Raw genomic sequence first — 24,772 nt, forward strand, 5'->3', positions numbered from 1 at the left:
ACTGCTTCACAGACTCATAAACAAGTTATATTCTGGCCCTGGAGGGAGATGCCTAGTACTTAACCATAGACCCCACGTAAATACCCCCTGAACTAAGGATTCCTTACTCTAGGTCTAGAGTGTAGCCACTTTTAATATTATTGTTGAGTTACTAATCATTTGAACCTCACAGTTATCCCAAGGAAGGTAGGCCTGATACTATCCTTTTTTTTTTAACCAATTACCAAAAAACCCTAACAACTTATAATCAAAAACTATTGAGTAACTAGTTTAAGGTAGCATGAATAGTAACTGAGTGCAGAGACATGGTCAGGAGGGATTGTAAGAGGTGGCATTCCAATCTAGAGTAGCCTTGGAAGGCCAGCTGTTTTAAAGTGCCATTATGGAGACTCTACTGGATGATAAGAGGAAATGCCCAATTTATCATAGGGTTTAAAAGTAAAAGGTACCAGGGACTGTTTTCTTTTTGTGTTGTACCCTCAGTGACCACTGCACTGCTTGGACTACAACATTTGACAAATGTTTGTTGACTGACCATAGTTATAAGCAATAAAAAGAGTACTGAATTTGGAATTAGAGGATATGAATCTACTACCTGTGTGATTCTGGATGTTATTTAACGTCTGTGAGGCTATATGGTCTCTAAAGTAACTTCCAGCTTTAAATCCTATGATCATCTAGTTCATCTGTCTCCTTTTAGAAAGGAAATTGAGACTTTAAAAGGTAATGTGACCAGTCTTTCCCAAAGTCTCAAATGTAGTAAGTAATCAGAACCAGAATTTGTGAAACCAGGTTCCAGATGCAGTTGTCTTCACACTGTACCCCAAGGAACCCTCTCAACTCTAAATTCTATGATCCAAGGAGATGAGGGGAAATACAAGGGAAATAATAGAAGATGCTTTCATCTCTCTGGAAGGGCATTCATAATCTGAAAAGGCAAAAAACATGGACAGAAACAGAGGACGAACAGCTGTATGTAAATCGTGACACCCTGGGCCGTGGTCACCTACAGGCTACCACACCTTCGTTCAGACAGGTTCCAAGCAGGGCATCCTAGGGTTGCCAAAAAAGGCTGAAGCGGAGCCCGCTTCTGAGAGGAATTCAAGGAAAAAGTCCCGTGCTGAGAAGGCCAGGATGCGGCCCCGCCTGGAAACCTCGAAGGGAGAGTGGAGCTCGACTCCCTCCTGGATTTGGGAAACGGGGGACGGAGAAAATGGGAGAACAAGGTAGAGTAACTAGCTGCGTGAACCTGAGTCTGGGCTTCTAAGTCTCCCCATGCAGGGGAGGAGCGAAAGAAATAGCGCCCCGTTTCCCCGCCCCGTCTCCCGCAGACCCCGCCCAGCCCTTTCCTCAACATCCCTCCTTCGCCGCTCCCCCCGCCCGAGCCCCGAAGCGCACACCCTCAGGAGGTCACCTGACTCGGTCCGATGATCACGTGATCTCATCTCCATCACCGCCATTTTGAAGCTCAAGTTGGGGAGGGGGTACAAAGTACTAGGGGGAAAGGAAAAAATTTTTTTTAATTTTTATTTTTTTTCTCAAGAAAAGAGAGGGAGCCACGTGGAGGGAGGGGGCCGTGTGTTTGGGGGGAAGGCTCTCGAGCGGCCGGGACGGAGGACCCGCCGAAGAAGGGGCAACTGCCGCTGTCGAAGCCGCCGGACCCGCAGGTATCACGACCCACTTCCCCACAGCAGCACCCCCTCACCCCGGTCACTCCAGTCCTCCGCTTTGGGCCGCCCCGGCCCTCAGTCCTGCACTGGCTCGTTCACGCCTGCCCGGGGCTGCCCGGCATCCCCCCCCCCAACTCCTCAGGCCTCCGGATGTGCCTCCGCGGCGCGCCCCGCGGGGAACCCGGTCCTCGCGCGCCGCCTCCGGCATCCCGCCGCACGAGCCGGCGCCCGCGCCGCGTCCTCCCCCCACCTCGGCCGCGTGCTCCCTACCGTGTGCCGCCGCCTGCGTGCCGCCGACCCCCGCGTCCCCTCACCCTCGTGCCCCCTCCCCTCCGCGTGTGGCTCGCCCGTGCAGCCCCCCCTCCGCGGGCGGGCCGCCCCCGCCGCTTCTCTTTCCCAGCTCCGAGGATGGGACAGCGCGGGCTGCGGGGAGGAGAAGCGGATGCTCCGCCCTGCATCCCGGCAGCTGCGGAAAACTCCTGAGCCTCCGCCCGTGAAGGGTAACTAACAGTAATCATCTCGGTCGGCAGGGGAAGGGGGAGGGTCGGCTGTCTCCTTGAGGGTTGTTTGCTTCCTCTTGAGGAAAACCCCTCCACCAATGCAGATCTGCGCCTTGTAGAATTGTGTCCCAGCGAGCTGGAACAGGTTTAAGGGACTTAGCCAAGGTCTCCCAGCCAATGTGTGTTTGGAGGCAGGAGTTGAACCCAGGTCTCCCTGACCCCAGAGCAGTCTGGAGCCACACTAGCTTTCCCATTCTACCCTTGCTACAGGTGGAGGAAAACAGGCCTAGGACGTTGAAGACAGTTGCTCAGGTCCATGCTACTAGAAGGCTCACAGCTGAGATTTGAACTTAGTCAGGTATTCATAACCATTTTTGTCATGGACCCCTTGGGCAGTGTCTTGAAGCCTATGGAGGATCACAAAGTACTGCAGTTATTATGATCTTTTTAACAAGTTCAGAGATATCAGGCAAAGTACCCCAACCAAGGCCTCCTTACACCTTATCTGTAGTACGGCCGTTTTTCATGATATTATTAAGTTACTAATCATTTGAACCTCACAGTTAAACTGTGAGAGGGCCCTCGTATTACCCCCATTTTACTGATGACAGAATCGAGTCCCCAGAAACATTCAGTGACTAGTCCAAGGCGATGTGGATTGAAACTGAGCAACATTGTCATGTCTACAGTGAAATCCACTGTTCTACCCACCTTAAAGAGAGAAATTACCTTTCCCCTACTGTTTCACTTATTCTCCTTGTGCTTAGTTCTTCTTGTCTTTTTACGCCATTCCCCCCAGAAGCGTTCATTCAATAACTGTTTATTAAACTACTGTGATGAGCAAATTTGGTTTCTTGTTAATGACTCCATGTTTGCTGTTGAAAATCTGTGACTGAAATCACAGGGGGTTTGCTTCTTTGAGTTTCATAGCTTCATTGAGTACTAGAGCTAGAAGGTACTTAGAAGATGGACTAGCCCAGTTCCCTCATTTTGTAGATTGGAGAAATGCCTATATCCTTTTTGCACTCACTGGAATGAGTTTCCCAAGTCTCCAGGCCTACTCTAGTCACTTTGGTTTGGGGCCCTTCCCAGCCCTGGGGCTAGTGTGAGTGAATGGAAGTAGGGGAGGTCTGGATGACTCATTGATTGAGTTCTGTTTCGCCCTATGGGGCCATCTTTTTAGTCTTTGTTTTGGAGGATATCAAGCTATATTGACCTATATCCACTAATTAATAGATATGTCTTTATCCTGTCTTCAGTCTTTGGTGCCTATCTCTTTTTACAGGATGCTCCTAGTAATTTAGAACAGAAAATCTATCCAGAAGGCTTTACTTCCCTAGTGTACCTGAAGGTTAATGTTAACCTTCAAAGCTCAGAAAATTCACTTTCCCCTCAGCTCTGTGAACTATTTACTTAACCGGAAGGGAGGGGGTAGTTGCTAACTAGATAAAACATTCAAGGGGTGTGTTCTAACTTTTTTTTTCCTCCCTGGTTACAATTAAAGAGGAAGTTATTTCTTTTCTTTTTTTTTAATGTAATAGACTGGGACAGAAGCAATAGAATTGAAGAACAAATATCTCTATTTTAACAAATGTAAAGAACAGTTATGAGATTCATGGTATCACCTTTCAGATTGAGATAGATTTTTTTTAATTTGCAGAGAAACTCATGAGTTTCTAATTTTTAAATCTTTTAGAAAGTATGTTCAGCCAATCAGATAAAAGCAGTAAATAACATTTTGAGAACAAAAGCAGCTATGATATAAGATACAGAGTGCATATTCACTTCTACATGTAGATGGAGAGGTTTATAGTGGTTTGGGGGATTTTTTTTGCTTTGTTTTTTACTGATTCACTTTTTAAAAAATCTTGGCCTATTTATATTTAAGATATATTTATATCACGTAATTTGATTATTTGTTCTATGTAAATATTTCCTTGAACTCTTAAGTAGTTTGGAACTCAATGCTATATGCACATTTTTGTTCAGGCTTAATATTTGATTCATCTTGGGAAAGAAATGTATGACTTAACTTTGAAAATTCATAATTGGAACTTTATTAGTTTCAACATTTATTTGATTTGAAAGATCCAGACCTCTTACTCTTCTTTTCAGTTAAAGAATCTGTATTACTCGGTGAACTTTAAGGTTGGTCATTTTAAACATTTATTCTGACACCAAAACAGGAGATAACATCAGTGGTGCTTCTGTTATGAAGGATCTTATCAGTTAGTTAAATTAGAACAGGACCTTGCTTACGGAATTCTTGTGAAAATACTGAGTCTGGGACCTTCCTAGAAAATTCAAGGTTCTTTAATGCATGAACTTATCTTAATTCAAATACACATGATCATAGTTGATAATAGAAATACGAGTGTGACTGATTAACTTACAAATGGATGTGGCCTGCCCATCATCCACATGTAATTTTCGCCTTTGATAGTTATCAGTTACCAAACATTTATTAAGCAGCTACCTTGTGCTAGCCACTGACTGTACTAGGCACTAAAGATACAGAGACAAAATGAAATTGTTTCTACTCTCAAGATGCTTACTTCCCATTAAGGGAGACAACATGTAAATAAATAATGTATAAAAGTAAGTTCAGGAAAGACTTCATGGGGAAGATGCTGCTTGTGAAGTTTTAAAGAAACTTCCTTTTAGTATATTAAACTATATCTTCATGCATCAGCACAGAAAACTATACTATTTATCCAACTCACCCAATAACACGAATTGTTTGCCTTTATTTTTTAGTGGTTACCATAATGCAAACACTATAAGAAAATTAATTAAATGCTAATATAAACTGGATAGCAAATAGTAAGAAAATTAAGACAATTGGAATAGATTGGTTCACACTTAGCTTGAGAAAGACTTTAATTATAAGCCCTTGACCATTATGGAAAATTAAGAATTCTGGTTAGGAAAATTGTATAGCATACTTTGAGATTCACATTTTTACCAACTTTCCGTGTTTTGAGTAAATAGTTTTATACCGTCAGTCATTTGTTCAATATATATTCACTGAGTACCTACTGTAAACAAGGCATCCCTGCTAAGAACTGTTAGATACTTTGTTATGTGCTACAGCATAAAGAATTTTAACTTTCTTAGCCTAGTATTTCAGTCCCTCCTCAGTCTGGCCCCAACCTACATTTACAGCCTTATTTACCATACCTCCCAAATTCTCCAAATACATTATGTTTATTTTCACCTTTGTAGGATTACCCACATGGCATCACTACTACCTAACACCTGTATTCTACCTATTCAGGTCTCCTTGAATAACTTAAATCTTACCTCCTCTCAGAAGCTATTGGCCCAGTCCAAAGTGATCTCCTTCTTCTGAACTCCAATATTTGTGAACTGCCTTGTGACCTCTTACAGTATTATCTTATACTGGTTGCTTTTTTTTTCAAATCCTACTCATCCTTCAAAGGTCAGCTTATAGCCTGCCTTCTCTGGGAATCATTTTGTTGTGTTGTCAGCCAGGAATAATCTTACCTGTCTTTGAAATTGTTTGGCATTTATAGTTTATATAATTTGTCTAACATTTTCATATACCATCTTGTGTATAGGGAGGTTTTCATGTATAAATGTACTATTTCTTGCCGTAACTCAGAAGGGAGTATTTAAACCTTTTTATTCTATCCCCTTATCTTTCAGGTATATTATTGCTCTATCCCTGGACTTGTAAAGATCCACATCTCCAGTGCCACGTTAGCTGAGTACAGTGACATAACTTGGAAAATTCAAAAGAGCAGACCTTAAGGTACTATCACTCCTTTTTATCTTCCTCCCCTCTTTCCTCTTCCCCTTCCCCACTTTTATATAAGCTGCTGGTTTAGCATATTTTAATTATAAAAAATATTTTTATGTGTTTTAACTTAACAAGCTGTAATATCAACACTCTCAACATAGCCCTGCAAAGTATAGACTCCAAAAACAGTTAAGCAGAATTGCCTATTAGAGTGATTACTATGGAGAGTACATGTCAGTTTCCACTATTGTAGTTTACTGATTGTTAAAGAAAGTAATCCAGCCTTTTGCATTTTCCCCCAGTGACTTTTGTTTTAATGTGATTTGACTTTTAAACAACTTTATGTGTGAATCCAAACTGGTTATTCAGGTGTTTCTTGTTATCCTTTACATTGTCATGCCAATTTTATTGCTATCATTCCTATACCCATATCTTATGTATGTAGCCTTAAAGTTGATATTCACATCTTAAGCAATTGCTCTAAAATTCCATTAACTCCTGATTCCCATTTCTACTTAAGCTACAGCAGATTCTAAAACCCACTTGTTTTGTCATCGTTTTCTGTATTAATTTTTTTCTTGTCATAAGGCCAATTTTCTCATCTTTGCCCTTTTGTTTCCTTAGGAATATACAAAGAAACATCGACTGGGAACAATTTACATTGCTTTGTCTCCCTTCTATTGTATCATCAAGTAGAGGAACGATAGTATAAGTCACCTTTGTACCTTGTAGGTGGGTAGAGTACATTGAGCTAGTTCTTACATGTTTGCATATGTTTTGTAAATCAACTTGCATGGGTATTACTTTTCATGTTAATTTATTCTCTCAAATTTCAGATCATTAGAACCCATTAGAATCTCAAGGGACTTCTGAATTTCTTGTTTAAAGAGCTTTCAAAGTTCCAAAGGGTTAAACTCATTGTCTAATCAATTTTTGATTTATAACTGGATTCATAGAAGTAAGGGTAAGACATGAGCAAGGCCAGGAGCCACACGTGGCCCTTTAGGTCCTCAAGTGAGGCCCTTTGACTAAACCTAAACTTCACAGAACAAATCCTTTTATTAAGGGGATTTGTTCTGTAAGTTTGAATTCATTCAAAAGGCTTCACTTGAGGACCTAGACAGCCACATGTGGCCTCGAGGCCACAGGTTCCCCACCCCTGAGCAAGGCAAAAGAAATGAGTAACACAGTTTCTGCCCTTGGGGAGGCTTAAAATATATTGGGAGGAATAAGATAGTAAACTCAGTTCAATAGACATTAATTACCTACTATTACGTGTAAGGCAATATACTAGACACTCAGGATATATAGACAAAAATGGCCTGTGCAAGAAACTTGTGATCTTCTGAACATGTATACAGACTACTGTAATATGAAGTAGGGTGATACATGTATGAGAAAAGTATGAATAGTGTGCCACTAAAATTCAGGCGTTTACCAACAGTCATGTAGAAAGATTTAGCTCTCTACCAATATATAGAACAATCTGAACTTGAATGGCTTGGAAAGCAGATAAAGAAAGTTTTGGTTTTGAGGCGGTTTGGGGTGTTTTTTTTTTCCATTCCTGACTTGGGACCTGTAGGCTTGGGGCAAGGCTCAAGTAAAGGTTTAACCATTCTTGGACATTTGGAACTCATGAATAAAAATTCCATAGTATGCTTGGCTAAAATGAAGAATGATGTGGTAATGGGGGGGAAAGCCTGAACACAAAATTGAAATCCAAATTAACAATTTAATTTCAGTGCAAGTCAGTTGAGATGTTTGAAGGGGAAATATAATCCAGACCTCTTCTAATAATCAAGTCCATAAGAGTTTCTGAACTGGTGAAGTTACTACTTTGTCCACAGTGCTTTGTAAAGTATAGGTTGGAGACCACAGTTAATTCTTACTTAGACCCATACACGTGTCTAGAACTGTAGCGTGGGTAGGACATAATGCTTTTTTTCCTCACCTTCTCTTTCAGAAAAAGCAAAATCCATGCATATTCCCACAAACCCATTTAGCAGTTCACCACTCAACTGTTTGACCTCTGGAAAAAACCACAGCAATGTTTGTGGTTTATCCTTGGTTTATTTCAAAGGAAGTAAAAGAAGGAACTAGACTCATTGTTTTTTCATTAGTTTCATTTGTATAGTAAAAATACAGTAGTTTATAATACAATATGTTGCTGTGTTTTTGTAATTCCAAAAAGAATTTTATATGAGGAAACTAGCAGAAATTTGTGCTAGAAGTTTCTGTATTTATTTTTCTTAAAGTCAGAATGAGATAGAGTAAGTAGTTTGAGAATTATTTGTTGTCAGTCCTATACTGGCTATCTATAGTGCTATTTCAGAGTGCTCTCAGATGCACTGATAGTATAGGGCAGGGGGTGGGGTACCTGCAGCCTCAAGGACACATATGGCCTTCTAGGCCCTTGGGTACAGCCTTTTAACTGAGTCCAAGTTTTCAGAACAAATCCTTTTATTAAGGGGATTTGTTCTGTGAAGTTTGGATTCCATCAGAGGGCCACACTTGAGGACCTAAAGGGCCACATGTGGCTACAGGTTCCTTACTTATAACAGTGTTTCATTTTTTGATCCAGAAGGTCGGGACTACTTCTTTGGGAGCTATGAGAATGGGACAAAATATGAGTGAGAAATTAGCAGGGATCTGGTAGGGGGATAAAGACAGCAAGAAACCTGTGGAGTCACATTATTGGGAAGGAAAGGTAGAGAGGTTAAAGTTAATTAACATAAAGAGCTAGAAGGTCTCATTTTTGAGAGGACCTATAAAACTGCAGAAAGTAACTAGGGCAGCAGCTAGATACATGATGTGATATTTAAAATATGGGCACTATAACTTTAAATAGTTAAACAATGCTGGTCTCTTGTTCTTGTTAAATATTTTTAATAATAAAAATTCAAAACATAACAGTAATTTTTTTGTAACCTGACATTTTATTCTGTTGTACAATATTACCTCTTAGATATCATGGAAGATACCAGCAGTGTTGCAGTATTGGTACCAGGTATTGGTGAACAAGAAGCTGTATTGATTTCTGAAGCTGTCATCAGTCCATCATTGGAAATAGGTGATGAACAGAGAAAATATAAAACGGATCCACTTATTGATGTTATCCAGAAATTGAGCAAGATTGTAGAAAGTGAAAAGTCACAAAGATGCCTTTTAATTGGGAAAAAACGCTCTCATCCAAATGCTTCAGTGCTTTCTCTTGAAACACAAGACCTTTGTGAGATTCCAGCCAAAACAATTGAACTACCTGCTGCTGGCACCAAAAGGACTGAAGAGCTGCAAGCAGATTATTATATTACTGACTATTTTCCACAGAATAATAGAAAGGCTATGTGTTACCAATGCAGTCTTTGTAAGTTTCTATCTTCTTCTTTGTCTGTGTTAAAAGAGCATATCAAACAGCATGGTCAGCAGAATGAAGTGATCTTAGTGTGCTCTGAGTGCCATTTTGTATCCAAAAGCCAAGAAGAACTTGAAGCTCACATTTTAAATTACCATGGAAATGATGCCAAAACTCCTGTTGAATCCAAAGGTCAGCAGTGCATTGGCCTCTCCAACCCCTCGATTCAGGGAACAATAGAAGGGAATCTCAAAACAGTTGCGGACCTCGCTGTGAACTTGGACAATAATGACATGCAAACAATCCGAGCTGCTTCTGTGGCAGAAATGGGGAGGAGAAAATGGTACACGTGTGAGCAGTATGGCATGTACCGATGCTTGATTTGTAGTTACACTTGTGGTCAGCAGAGAATGTTGAAAACACATGCTTGGAAGCATGCAGGGGAAGTGGATTGTTCCTATCCAATTTTTGAAGAGGAAAATGAGACTCTGGGCTTGTCAGACTCTTCAGCTACCACAGGTCAAAGGGTTGAAACAGTAGTTCTTGCTCTAGAGGATGATGAGTTGGGTGTTCATAATGGGCAGTCTGTTCAGGTACAGATCTGTAGTTCAGAGCAGCTGTCATGCAGATCTATTGAACAAAATAGAGAAGTAAGTGAAAGCCTAAGGCAGTCGACTACCCTTGACCCCAGTGGAGAAGAAATGTTGGAGGTGATGTCTGATACAGAGGACAGTCTGATGGCTGATAGCCTACTTTCATCAGCACAGAAAATCATTAACTGCAGCCCAAATAAAAAAGGTCATGTTAATGTAATAGTGGAACGTTTGCCTAGTGCTGAAGAAACAGTATTACAAAAACCTTTTCTGATGAATACTGACATGGAAGAGGAAAAAAACCTGATCTCCACAAAAACCCAGATTGTGCATGAAGAAACAGATGAAATTTATCATACTGATAAAAGCACTGTTGAAATTGAAGAAGTGATCATAGGATGGAGCAATCCTGAGAAGAAAGACAATGAGATAATCTCAAATAAAGTTCTGGCTGCTGATGAGAATGCCCCTCCAGGCCGGAGAAGGACAAATTCTGAGTCCCTAAGGCTGCATTCTTTAGCAGCAGAAGCTCTAGTAACAATGCCTATAAGGGCTGCAGAATTAACACGAGCCAGTCTTGGACACTATGGGGATGTAAACCTTTTAGATCCAGATACTGGGCAGCGACAAGTTGAAAGTACTATAGCAGCTTATTCTAAATTGATGTCTCCACTTAACTCTTCAGAAGTGTTAACTAGCTTTAACCAAAGTGACTCTACATTGGTAGAACTTACAGAAGACAAACAGGAATTATCAGAAGTTCCTGTTAAAATGGGTATCAGCATGTCCCTGCTCACTGTAATTGAAAAATTGAGGGAAAGGACAGATCAGAATGCTTCAGATGATGACATTTTGAAAGAATTGCAGGACAATGCCCAGTGTCAACCAGCTGGTGATACAAGCTTGCCTGGAAGCAACTTGGTAGAATTTATCCCTAATGCTGATCGACCATACCGTTGCCGGTTATGTCACTATACTAGTGGTAACAAGGGCTACATTAAACAGCACTTGCGAGTCCACCGACAAAGACAGCCTTACCAGTGTCCTATCTGTGAGCACATAGCTGACAACAGCAAGGATCTAGAGAGCCACATGATCAACCACTGTAAAACCAGGATGTACCAATGCAAACAGTGTGAAGAATCTTTTCATTATAAGGTAAACATTTTTCCTTGTGAAATCAGAGTGTCAGAACTAGAAAGGATCTTAGAGCTCACATAGCCCACCCCCCTAATTTTGCAGATAGAAAAAGAAACTGAGCCTGAACAGATTAAGGGACTTACTGTCCAAGGTCACATCACTACTTAGTGGCAAGACTGAGACTAGAACCCAGGCTTTCTGACTGCTAGTCCAGCATTCTTCTCAGAAGCTGCTTTCTTGACAGCTTCTGCATGTTACTTATTTTGATGGAGGCAGATCTTTCTACAGTGTCCAGGTGCATGTTATGTAGCAAGGATGACAAACAATAAATAGCTTGATGATCAACTAATATTGGATCCCATGTGACCATCAGTAGCTGTTCAAAAGGCTAAGAACCAGCAATGCATTAAATGTTATTACAAATAACTCATCAACAGAACATGATCAGGATATGTAAACTCTCTGCTCTCTGGTTTTCCCATCCTTAAAATTGGATTTTTTCACACTGGTTTAGTTAAGCAAACATTTGTTGAATATGTACTGTCTTTGGGGTACTTCACCTAAGTATGTGATTTTTGAAAGCAGTTGTAATTTCTCCTTTTAGTCCTGACATCTTTTCTTTTTAGGAGAAGAATTTGGGGTGGGGAGGAAGGACATTTAAAAATCCACTGCATTATGAGCTTGTATTGAAGTAGAATTATTGTCAGTTTACCAGTGAACATGAACATTAGTTCCTACGTGCTCAGAATTTATTTTTGTTAGGGCTCAGAGGTTTAATGGCTATTTCTCAGCCATCTTCCTTGAGTTTAACTTACTTGGCCATCATGAATTGAGACAGCTTCTAGTGGGTTAGAGTTGGAGTCTAGGGTTGGAGTCTGAGACCTAGGTTTGGATTTCATGTATGGTAGCATCTCTATGACTTAGGACAAATCACTTCATGGTTTGGAACCAGACATAGACACTAGGTGATCTAAAAATTCATTGTAACTTCCAAAGGGGTAGTTGCAATACAAACTTTCCCAGCCAGTTTGAGTGGACCTGAAACCCTTAGTAGTGAGAAGGCAAATGATGACATTTAAAGTGAAAGCTACAAGGAGGGTAAAACTTTTAAAAAATGGATTTTCCTTAAGACACTTATGAAACAGGACCTCTAGACAGGCAACTCATTCAAATAGGTAGATTTATTCTTCTTAGAACATGTCTGTACTTCATTTCTTTTGTTATTCAGTTTAGTCATTATGTCAGTTTTGTTCCACATCTTGTGGGGCACTAAAGTAAAAGATTCAAATTGGTACCCTTTTTAAAAAAAATTTTTAAGGGGGAAAAAATCCATCTACTTAAATCTTCCTTGGATGTCTCTTGAGGACATGAAAGCTTATGCCAGCAGAGTACAATCCACCCAGCAGGGAAGAAGGAGTCAAGGCTGGGCTGGTGACAGACTGCATGTCTGTCAGCCTAGGACCAACCAAGCTAACTTTAGAGAGATTCATCACCAGAAGGTTGGCTCTTGGGATGAATATTTCAGCCAGGGCAGCTCATTTAAAATATAGAAGGGTTGTGATCTGCCTTGATGGAGGAAGGCACTCACACTAGGGATCTCTAAAAATACCAAAGGAAAAAGTTAGGTACAGTTACAAATTTCTAGCTAATTTTCACTGTGAGGGCATTATTCTTATTCAGAAAGTTACAGTATGGAAATCAGAGGGGTTTCTTCCTTGTGAAAATCTACCAGTGATTTTATATCAGATTATGTGTGTATATGTATACAATTCACTGTACACATGCACAAAAAGTAGTGGTAGTGTTCTTTTAAAAAATATCTAAAAGGAAAACAGCTTTTGTTCTTGTAGTTTCTTCAGTTATTTTTCCTTGAATCTCATTGTCTGTGACTAACAGAATTGTGTTTTATAAGGATATTTGAAGTGCTTTGTTTTTCAAATGTGTATTTTTGTGTGTGTGTATTTTTTTTTAAAAGTAACATACTTCTCTCAACTTTCCAGAGCCAGCTGAGGAACCATGAGAGAGAGCGACATAGTGTTCCAGATAACTTGTCAAAAGTAAATCCAAATGAACCAATACTTTCAAATGAGGCAGCTGAAGGAAAATGTGTTCGGGAAGGTACTCAATTTTTTTTTTGCATGTGCTACATACAAAATTATATTTTTTACTGGTGTGTGGAGAAATATGGCCTATTAGGTAGATTTCTCCAAAGGAAAACCTGGGCCCCTGGCCTTTGACCATGAGGAAGTCCAAATAGATTCTTAGATGTACCTAGGTTGTATAAGTGTCACTACTAGAACAATCAGTGCCTTGGCATTGTGTATGCTTAGTCTCAATTTAGATCTTGTGCACAAAGCAAACTCAAAAAGGTGACTGGCTTCAAAATGCCTCCTTTCCATAAGACACTTTCCTTCTGCATCACATTCAGCCCTGTAAATTCAGAAATAGGAAGCCTGAAGTTTTTTCTGTACCTTTTTTTTTGTCAGCATGATGCTGAGTGCCCCTGTTGAGAAGATTACGTTGCAGATGGTGGTCCCACACCTCAAGCTTTAGCAACATCTTCCTGCTGTGCTCTTACTCAAACTATAAACCCTAGTATAACTGCCAGGTTTCGTATGTATTGTTTGTAGAAGATCAAGTTAGAAATTTCTAGCTGTATTGTAATAGTTACTAATGGGCTGTGTTTTTGCTAATATCCTGTGTTAGAAGTAAAAAACCTAATTAGAATTCCATAAAAAGGCAGGCACCATACCCAAGAACATTAGAATAAACTCTAATAAGCAGGGCTGCTTCTCATCAGATCATTTTAATTGATATACTCTAAATGTCTCTAGCAGCATGGTACATAGGGTTTATGTGAGATAAAACATATTAGGGCAAACTCCTTTTTTTTAACTTCCTAAGAATTGAAGTTAAAAAACACTACTTCCAAGTAAAATGTGCTACAATAATGTTCCATTAAATTATACCCTCGAATGCATAATAGTTGTTTCAAAAACATTTTAGAATCAAATTGTGACACCACTGTAGTACCAGAATCCTCTTGTCAAACAGATGTCATCGCTATAAAATCCAACCAGAACAAAAGAGTTTATGATAGAGCATCTGTTTCTGCGATAGATGTCGGAGATAAAACAGTTCTGTTTCTTGTTTATGAAATAGCCCTAAATGCCTCGTCGTGCTTTAATTCATCATGTTTGCACATCCCCTTTCAAGCAAACATTATGCTGTTGGATATGATTGGGCTCTAAATGCCTAATGAAAGAATAAAGTAGGCTACTATACTGTCAACACCGCCTGTTGTCAAAACTAAACTTAGGATGTTATAGTTTCCAAAACCATATTGAAAAGGTAAACACAAATGCAAGCTCAGTATCTAATTAATTGTTTCTAGACTTCTACTTTGTTATTTTGAAAACTTCTGCCACGTCCTATTTTTCTGTATCTTCCTTGTTGAGCATGCTGTTACATTTTGTTTTGCTTGATAATAGTTTTATATTTCACTGCACTCGCCATTTTCCTACTCGGTTTGTTTTTTTCTCTAAACTTGTTTGTTTTGTAGTTACTGAGTTGACAGACATTCTCACATAAGCATATATATGTGTGTCTTTTTTGTTAATTAAAGATTTTCCATAAATTTTTTGTCACACTTTCATGAAATTTAGGGAGGAATTGATACATTTCTCTGTACATGAACTTGCTGTCTGATATGACAAGATAAATGAAATTGGTGGCATTCTGACCAAAACACAAAGGGCAGAACACAAATGTTGCCCATATTTATGTGCTTAAGTAATCCTTTAGTAATGACAAAAGTAAAGGAAGCAGCTGTTTTGCAAACATATTGGACAGAAATAATTTTTCTAAAAACATTCTAATTATATTATTACTGGACAAGCACTTAACCTGTTAATGCTCTAGGCAGTTCTGTGACTCGAAGTTGCTGAGAAAATATCAACCTATATTAGTAGAGGAATTTCCTCACCTGGCAGTTCCCGAGTATTAATAAAATCCTAAGTCCAGCGCCTATCCTTATAGTTTGGAGGTTACCCAACCAATACAAATGTGCACTGTGCCTTCATTCTAAAATTGGAAGACTTTGTGGCAAAAGAACAGGAAAATGACAGGATTTCACTCAGTTATTTTCATGGAAACAATTATTTGAAATGGTGTAGGATCTCTTATTCTTTGCTATGGTAACTTTTTTTCTTTCTGGGGTGTCATTTTATTGTCATAACGCTGCAGCATTTCTTACAGGAAGATCATCAGTCGAATTTTTTCCCTTTTACTGTGTGTGGAATAATGCCATTCTTAACTGTGTCCAAGTTTTAAACCTACCAATTAAGAGCATAGCTAAATAGACTATAATTAAGATTAGTGTGTATATTAATGTTATAGGATTTTGTCAGGACATTCTGCTCAGCTTGGTAGTAATTATTAGTGAAAGAAAATTTCAGTTTTTGAAAGCTTAATTTTAACTTGTATTTGTTCCTTTGAAATTTCAGCGTGGGTTTTCTTTTGTGTTATTTTAGTTTTATAAATTGTGCGATAGTCTTTTCCCTAAGCCTTTTTTCTTCTAAATGTTGTACAATAATGTACCCTTCTCTGCTTTGCCTTAATACTGTGTTTCAGTACTCAGATTGGTTCTGGAATCGAAACACTCAATCCTCTGTACAGTCTGTTCTCGATGTTGTGGTTGCCAACAGAAATGCTAATTGTGTTGGGAAAACTTTATGCTATGTGTAGGGGACTAAAATGAGACCAAATTATTCAGCTGGGCGCCAACCTGCTTTCTTTTGGTAAAGACCTTTTATTGCCATTGGCTAAACCTGATTTTAAGTAGCTAGGCACTGAGCTGTCTGCCTAATGTAAGAGTTTTATTAGTGACACATTTTTCTTGACATGTTTACTGAATTTTAGTGGGCTGTACATTTTCATTAAATGCTATCCATTAGATTATAAAACTTGTAATTATATTTTGCAGTTTATAAAGTTCCTTTATATCCATTAATCAGTAAATATGTAGAATAAGATCTTATATAAAATTAGTAAAATATATTCTGAACAAAGGAAATCCACAGAGTTTATGCCCATGTACATTATTCCACAAAAGAGGTAAAGAGGTCTTTTAAGCCTTTTACACAGAATTTCTTACAAATCCTTTGTAGCCACACTTCATGATACTGCAGGTCTTGGATTTTAGCCATTCATTTCCTTCATGCTCTTCTTTGAGTTTCTTAACAGTAGTAGTGTTTCTTTGTAAAACTTTACAAGGTACCCCATGGTCATTGTGACAGCTTGAGTTAACACACACAGGCATTGAGAAGTCTGTCTGACACAGCTGAGGTTCAGAAAATTATTTTTCAGCCTTTGTTCACTGATTGAGTATGAGAGGATAGGTAATCTGACTTTGGAATTTGAATATTCATTCTAAAATTGAATCTAAGAAAGAGTACTGAATTAACCATATTAATACTGGAAGGTATGAATTTTCATGTAACATAGTCATAAGGGATAGCACGACACAATAAGTAAGTTGTGTGACTGTCAGCAAGTCCCTTAATCTCTCAATACTATCAGGCAGCTCTGTAAGACTGAATAGACACACTGCTTATCTGTATTGATGGAGCCGCACCAAGGGTTTCCTACACTGTTGAAATCACAGACTCAGGTCAGTCGGTCAACAAATATTTATTAGACACCATGTGCTAGGCATTGTACTAAGTGCTACAGATATACAGAAAGGCAAAAATTTGGTCCCTGCCTTCAGAGAGCTCACAGCTTATTTGGGGAAGACAACATGCAAGTAACCATGGACATTCAAGATATATGTAGGGCAAATGGAAAGTAATTTCAGAGAGAAGACACTAGTAGTGGGGAAGACCAGAAAAAACTTCCTGCAAAAGGGCAGATTTGAACTAAGTCTTGAAGGAAACCTGGGAAAGGGAAGGCATCAGTGAAAAGTAGTTGTCAAAAGTCAGTGCAAAGACAGGGAGACAAGATTGGGGGTGTGCTCAAGGAGCTTCAAGCAGGCCAATGTAGCTACTAGCTCATGGAAAGCAGGGAAGAGGGCATTGTGTAAGAAAGCTGGAAGGATAGAAAGGAGCCAGGTTGTAAAGGATTTTGAATTCTGAATGTGGAGTCACTGGAGCCTATTGAATGAGTGTTGATGGGAGTGAAATAGACTCACACTTCAGGAAAACCATTTTGGCAGTTGAGTGGAGGGTGATGTGGAATGAGGAGAGACTTGAAGCAGAAGGACCAATTGGAAAGTAATTCAGTAATCCAGGCTTAAGGTAATAAGGCCCTGTGCTAAAGAGGCAGCAGTGTTAGTGAACAGAAGCCAGCATGTATGAGAGATGTAGTGAAGCAAAAAACTGTAAGATTTAACAATGTATTGAATGGGTAAGGTGGATGAGGAGTCAAGGATAACATCAAGGTTTCAAGCTTGAATGACTTGGGAAAATGGTGGTACCCATGACACTAACAGGAAAATTGGGAAGAAAGGATTTGAAGGGAAAAATAATTACTTCTATTTTGTCTGTATTGATTTTGAAATGCTTATGGAACATCCAATTCAAGATATCCAAAAGGCAGTTGTTGATAGGAGACTGGAGCTCAGGGAAGAGATTAGGGCTGCAATCTGGAAATCATCTACATAGAGATGATAATTGAACCTATTGGAGCTTATGAGATCACCAAGCAAGATAGTACAGAGGGAGAAGAGGGAAAAAATCCATTTATACTGTCATAATAGAAATCAAATGTTTTGATTTTTCTTTTTCAAAGAAATTATGCTTATAAATATCTGAAATGCTCACTCTAGGTAATAGATCTTCAATCCAGAGACTATATAAATGTGATGTGTGTGATTACACAAGTACAACCTATGTTGGTGTCCGGAATCACAGGCGAATCCATAGCTCTGATAAGCCGTACAGGTAAGTGTGAGTGATCTAGAGTTTTAGTGCATATGATATATTTTATGTAGTAACAGTAAAAAGGAATCAGTTGTGAAAATAAGCAGAAATTCACCACTTGCTACACTGTGGGGTTCTATACTTTCATCTTTAGCCTCCCATGACTTTTTTCATCATTTCATTAAAGATCTCAAATCTATTTGGGAAAGTTAATAACCAAAAGGAGGCTCCCAAAGATGTTTAGTCTTACCTGGGGAATAGAAACTTTTAAGCTTCACTCTTAAAGTAGTATGTATTTTGTGTGACTTAATTATAATTCATGATATTTGCTGGGCTCATGTATACATTAATTATTTGCATAAAATTTATCAGCAATTTTCATTGGAGGGAGTACTTATTTTGCTTATTCTGACTGAATCACCCGAATTCCAGTCATAATAGCAAATATGCCTAAATCAGAAAACCTTTGGCCTCCCTTTGAAAGAATTGAGTGTATACCTATTTAAAGCAAGTCATCAAATTTGTAATATCACACCTAAAGGGTACTTTATTGATCACAAAAACTGCTTTTTAGCATGAATTTCCAAAAGCTGAAACTTTAGAGATCATAATTTGTTGCTTTATATAGCCTTGAAGTTTAGAGTTTTAAAAAAAAATTTATTTACTGTTTATAGCAAAGGCCCTAGAATTTTATAGGGAAGGATTTAAAGACACTCCAGTTTGTCCAGATGTGACAGAACCATGATAACAAGGGCGAGCAGGGGTCTCATCAAAACCTGTTTGTGTTCAATACAGGGTTGTATATAGTGTATATTTCTTTTTTGTTTTGTAAATTCTTATTATCTATATATACAGTTCTTTATTTGTACCACTTCCCAAGAATATAAATCCTGTGAATGTGGAGAAATTACTTACTTCTAAGAATAAATAATCCTAAAAGCACTTGATATATTGTCATGTCTTCAGTTGCCTTTAATGTTTTTTTAATTTAAATGTTTTATTTTAAAGATTTGTTTAATTTGCTTGAAGTAAATTTAATTGTAGTTAACTTTGCAATTGAATAATCGTTAAGAGTAGTGTAGGTATTTTGAAGATGTTTTTCTGGTCCCAGAAGCCCTTTTGAATATCTGAATTAGTTTTAAAAGTAGTGATGTCTCCTCTCATATAAAATAAACTCCCTGAGAGCAAAAAGTGTTTGCCTTTTTTGTCTTTGTATCCCAGCTCTTAGCACAGAGCCACTCATGTAGAAAGAACTTAATAAACAGTTAATTGATTCTTAAAATAGAGGGCTCATCATTTATTTGGCCCTGAATTTTTCGTGGGCCTTGTTCTTAAGAGTAGAAAAAGTTTTTTTTTATTGTGACAAAGGAAGAAAGCATGAATTCACATATTAAAGAACAAAAGCCACTAATTGGGTTTCTGCCTTTAATTGATTCAGTAGCATCATCCATAATATTCCTAGTTATGGTTTCTCCAGTTTTTGTTTATGTGAAACCCTTTGAGCAGTTTTTCATCTAATTGAAATTGTATCCTTCTCACCATGGGAATCTTAATCAGTTCTTCTGCCCCTACCCTCAAAAAAGTTTAATTTCTGGGGCAGCTAGGTGGCGCAGTGGATAGAGCACCAGCCCTGAAGTCAGGAGGACCTGAGTTCAAATCCGGCATCAGACCAAACACTTGACACTTACTAGCTGTGTGACCCTGGGCAAGTCACTTAATCTCAATTGCCTAAAAAGCAAAAAAAAAAAAAGTTTAATTTCTGAATGTCCTGGTTAGAATCATTGCCCACATCCTTCAGTATTTTAGGAGGGTTGTTTTTAATTGCAAACAAATGTGCAACTCCTGAGAACAAAAAATGGCAACTGTTTAGCATGAGAGAAATGTCATTCTTTGGGTTTTGGAATCCATTCGTTTATTAAGAAGCACAGTGTTTGATCTTTTTTTTTAATGTTCTGTAGGTTGCACACAATTTTTTATTTTCATAGGCAGCACAAATGCTTTCTTGAGCAGGACCTCAGAGCAGTCTACCAAAGGAAAATGTAGTTTTCAGGCATTGTATTTTTTTTTAATGCTTGGAATTTTAATAGGACTGAAAGAAACTTCTGTTTCTTCCTATATCTTCCTTCAAGCAAGGTCACCAGCAGGCCATCACCACCTTCCGAAAGTAGCATTCTCCAATGTCCTGTGTCAGTCCTTTCCATTATTAGTTAATATCATAAAGTTCCCAAGTATAACTGTCTTCTCTGTTATAACCTTGAATAAGCTTTACAATCATACTTTTTAGCTTCCTTATCTTCATGTTTAAGTAATATTAGTTCTTTTCAGACTCTTCACATAGATCATATTTTCTCAACTTTGTAAGAAGTGTGATTTCCTCTTACAACTGCTTTACTCTATACATTCTTCATTTGCAGAACCCAAAACTAGACAGAGCTCATAGGATAATTTACCCAGTTTCTAAAGTAGCAAAATTTTAAAATGACAGATATGACTTCCTCTTTAACCTTCAGCTGATTTCAGGGTTTTGAATTAGACTCTCAAAAGTGGCTTTGGAAATCTTGAATTGATACAGAACTTTTGGGCTAATTGAACAGTAATGCCAGTCCAAAGTGTGGTGTTGTCAGAACTAGCCTTTTTCCCTGGGTCCTGGAACTATCTGGCTCCCTATTCATTGTTTACTAAAATTGGCCTTGTGCTTTTTGTTTTGGGTAGGATTCTTTGTTGGAGGGTAGGGGGAAATTTTATTTATTTATTTTATTTTAGCTGATACAGTCTGATATCAACACATTAGTCTTAGAATAAAAGTATAATTTGTAGACTACATCAGGAATGCAGCTTTTAGGCAGTTAGGATTGCTCACGTAGTGCTTTTTTCAGCAAAATATATTTTTCCTAGAATAAACACAATTTGAAAAGCCATATGAGGTTTCAACCTCAGAAGCGCCACACTGAAATACCAGTGGAATAGTGCAAGTACATAATGGTAAAAATCCTGGCATTGTTATTTCAGGTGGTATGCCTTGTTAGAGGAGGTTTTATGAAGAAGCAGGCAAAAGCTCAGGGGAAATCAATCAATACACTATTTATTTAGCACCTGCTCTTTGCTAGACTCATACTGTGCTCTGTAGATACAAGTGCAAAGAATAAAACAATCCCTATTCATTGTGACTTTACAGAGAAATTGAGATTGCTAAATCCTGTTACTTTTTTCCTCATAGAGTTAGTTTTCCATTCAACTTGATACTTTTACCAAAGGTAACTTGCCCCGTAGTTGAAAGAGGGAATAGTGAATTGATTTAGGACAGATTTACATGTAAATTTTCACTTTAAAACAAAGTATCTACAGGTTATCACTTTTTGTCTAAAAATTAAAAGCCATATTGGTGAATTATTAGCTTTTGCCAGTTTATATCTTTGCTTGCACTTTAGGAGTCTTCGTATCTTAAGGCACAGTGGGCCTTCAAAATTACCTGTTTCTCTAAAAGGTGTGATATTAGGAGTTTTACAGAGCGGTAGAGTTTACTCATTAATTCCAATAAATTTATCTCTGTTTCTACTACCCTCAAAGGAATTAAGGAACTTCTGTGCATTAAAGAATGTTTGCTGTAAAAACTAGCCCTATCCACAGAGATAAGGCATTTCCTAGTGAGGAGAGGGAGTGTAAGTGGGAACTTTAAAGCCAAAAGATAAAAGTCTTTATCTTTACAAGTTGTTTACAAAGGAAAGTAATAGATGCTAGGGCTACTTCCTGTCTTGCAGTTATCTCACTTTGAATTGCTTAGAATTGGGAAATCTCTTAGAATAAATTAAACTGTAAATTTTAGCTTTAAAAATTCTTTGAAGTATTAAGTGGCCAGGGGGCAGCTAGGTGACACAGTAGATAGAGCTCCGGCCCTGGAGTCAGGAGGACCTTAATTCAAATTCAGCCTCAAACACTTGACACGTACTAGCTGTGTGATTCTGGGCAGGTCATTTAACTCCCATTGCCTCACCAAAAAAAAAAAAAGGTATTAAGCGTCCTTATCAGACTAACATAAAAATTTTAAGTAAAAATTATAGACCTTGAACACATAATTTATTGTTCTTGCCAGTAATCACTTTGGCTGGAATTTGTCTGTTCTTCTACCTAACACCCAAATCCTTATAAGCTCCTTGGAGGTGTGGACTGTCTTTCCTTTTCCTCTAATTTGTGTGCCTAGCACTTAGTGCAGTGGCTGGCCCATAGGAAGCTCTTAATACATACACGATCTGTCTGAACCCTGGTTTTGTACAGACAAGTCTGTCTGGCACAGAGTGATGCGGTCTGTGGTGGGAACAGTAAAGTGGATGTTGAATCCAAGAAGCATTTAAGCATTTACTGCATAAAGGCTACCTTGCTGGGTGCTAGAAGAGATATAAGGATAAACAATGATACAGTCTGCCCTCAAGGAATTTATAATCTGATTTGGAAGTAAACAAATTCAAACTGAATTTGAGAATACAGGAGCTAAACAAATAAGGAAATTAAGATCTCTGGGCATAACGAAGTAAGTTTAGTGTCTGTCTCAGGTTGCTTTTTCAAATTAATATTAATGACCACATTTAAATACAAAATGGAAAATATCAAGATTGGCTTTTAAGGTTTCTATTGGTATTTAATTTTTTTTCCACTTTATACTATTTTAAGTCTTATGAGGAATTTGGAATGCTGTATACGGTGCAGAAATTTCAGTTTTATAGCTAGTATTCTCACTTCCCAAGCAAAAATAGTCATAAATTATAGTTGTATTTTTAAAATATAGTGTTGATAATAGGAATGTGGTATAACTGTGTGATCATGGGCAAGTCTCTTAACCCTAACTGCCTCACCAAGAAGAAAGAAAGAAAGAAAAAAATACGAATGTGGTAATGTCTCAGTAGATTTCTCAGCATTCATAGTTCCCCACCCCTGATGTAAGGTAATTCCTGAAGTGTGGATATTGTTAGAGATTTCAGAGACTCGTATATGTAGAGCTAGAAAGGGTCCTTTGTGTGATCATCTTGTCCAGCCTCTGTATTTTACACTGAAGGAAATAGACCCTCAGAGGGCAAATGCTTTGTTCAAGGCCATGCAGGTTTTAAGTAGCAGAGCCATGATTTGAACTCAGGTTCTCTGGGTAGAAATCCAGTACTCTGTACACTGTAACAGTCTGCTCAAGGTAGATGAATAAATGAATGTTGGGGAAGAGGATTTATTATAAGTGATTAAGCATTTTAAACAAGTAACTTATACTTTTCCTTTTAAAAATGTGTTGTGGTTTCGAAAAAGAGATCTTTATTAGTGCTTTACTCAAACTGAATAGCAAGCAAAGTACTCCATTTTTTGGTAAGACCTAAAACAATGTGAAGTTAAATGGCTGGCTTCCTTCTCCTGTTTAAAAGGCAACTCTTGGATCTGTAGTAGATACACTTCTGGGGATAGCCAGCATTTTCTCTGCACCCACCTCTGTCCCCTAACTGATTTGTTGCTTTCCAGGAGAGTGGTTTGTACATTTTAGGAAGGACCCCTTGCTCCAGTTTAATAGCTCAGTAGGTATGTGTGGTTATGTGTATGTATGTGTGTACACACCCCCCACACACACACACAACACCAACTTTGGTTACACTGCAAAGAAAGGTTTTGTAAATGAATGGACATTATTGAATGTATTTAAGAAAGAGAATATTTTAAAAACAATTACATTTATGTTATATATTAATTTTATACCTCTTCTAACTATAACATTTTGTTTTGAAAAGAAGGTTTCTTAGCATGTAATTCCTCTAAGAACATAACTCACAGTGACAGTGTGAGAGGTTGGAAGGAACTTTAGAGATAGATAATCAATAGCCCAACACCTTCAGTTTACTTAGAAGGAAACTTGAGGCCGAGAGAGAGATTGTGATTCGCCTAAGATCACATAGAGAATTAAGAGAAACGAGGCTAAAATCCAAGTCTCTTGATTTGGCTGTTTTTACCACATTGCCACAGAACCAGTCCATAGTGCCAAGAGCTAGGCCTGTAAGCCTTGTAATTCCACTGTGTCGTCGTGCTGTCTAGCTTTTACTGGAACATTTCTACATGGAATGGAAAATTTCAGACAGGAACAGAAAGCTGTCAGTATCTGGTTAATTCATCCTACCTTTTTATTAATGACTTCCTGCTGCTGTCATCAGTTGGCCTCTAGGGGCACGCTGACTCTCTCCTCTCAAGCCCACTTTCTGTATGCCTTAACATAGAAGTTTATCTAGAATAGGCATTTAGTAAATGACAGTTGAATGAATTAATTAATTAATTTCTGAAGGGCTCCTTTACCCTATAATTACAAAATAATTTTTGGTGGTTTAGGGGCATTTTACAATGCACTTTTTTATTTTAGTTGGGCATCATATACTACCGTGATCCTACCATAATGCAATTAAGTGTGCTTCATGTAGCATACTGGCTTGCAGATATGTTGACTAGGATGTCTGTCTGTGTAATACTTTCACTCAAGTGAAATTGTCTGCAACTAATAGAAAAAAAGATGATCACAGGCTCATGAACCACAGATCAGTTTGGGTGGCCAAGAATTTGAAATATTAGTTTTATGCATTTTACTTTCTTATTAAGGCTTATGAAAACTTAAGGTGAGTAGTTCATAAAAAAAAATACTATGGGATAATATTTCTCAAATACTAGAAGCATTAACTTTGGACCTGGAGTTGTAGATAACATAAAGTTTCCTGAAAGATGTATCTATTACTGGATGTTATTGTAGGAGCCACCTATATAGAACCATACCATCTTACATTTTAGCATGCTATTGTAAATGCTGAAAAGAAAAGTTCTGTCCCT

The 24,772-nt window shown here is 38.2% G+C and overlaps 1 protein-coding gene across 3 annotated transcripts in view; it reads left to right on the forward strand.

Annotated features, from left to right (window-relative positions):
- Window positions 1-1,415: 1,415 nt before the first annotated feature.
- The window catches only part of ZNF507 (zinc finger protein 507), a 28,655-nt gene continuing 5,298 nt past the window's right edge, over window positions 1,416-24,772 (forward strand). For 2 of the 3 annotated variants that reach the window (XM_020985055.2, XM_020985056.2), the window contains exons 1-6: window positions 1,416-1,667; window positions 5,840-5,945; window positions 6,558-6,665; window positions 8,899-11,036; window positions 13,019-13,136; window positions 17,845-17,959. In XM_020985055.2, the coding sequence (XP_020840714.1) occupies window positions 8,904-11,036; window positions 13,019-13,136; window positions 17,845-17,959 (2,366 nt within the window). In that variant the 5' untranslated portion in view covers window positions 1,416-1,667; window positions 5,840-5,945; window positions 6,558-6,665; window positions 8,899-8,903. The remainder of the gene's footprint in view (window positions 1,668-5,839; window positions 5,946-6,557; window positions 6,666-8,898; window positions 11,037-13,018; window positions 13,137-17,844; window positions 17,960-24,772) is intronic. The other variant, XM_020985054.2, reaches the window with a different exon arrangement.

This window comes from Phascolarctos cinereus, unplaced genomic scaffold, assembly GCF_003287225.1.
Source record: "Phascolarctos cinereus isolate Bilbo 61053 unplaced genomic scaffold, phaCin_HiC Scaffold_2;HRSCAF=192, whole genome shotgun sequence".
NCBI classification, from domain to species: Eukaryota; Metazoa; Chordata; class Mammalia; order Diprotodontia; family Phascolarctidae; genus Phascolarctos; species Phascolarctos cinereus.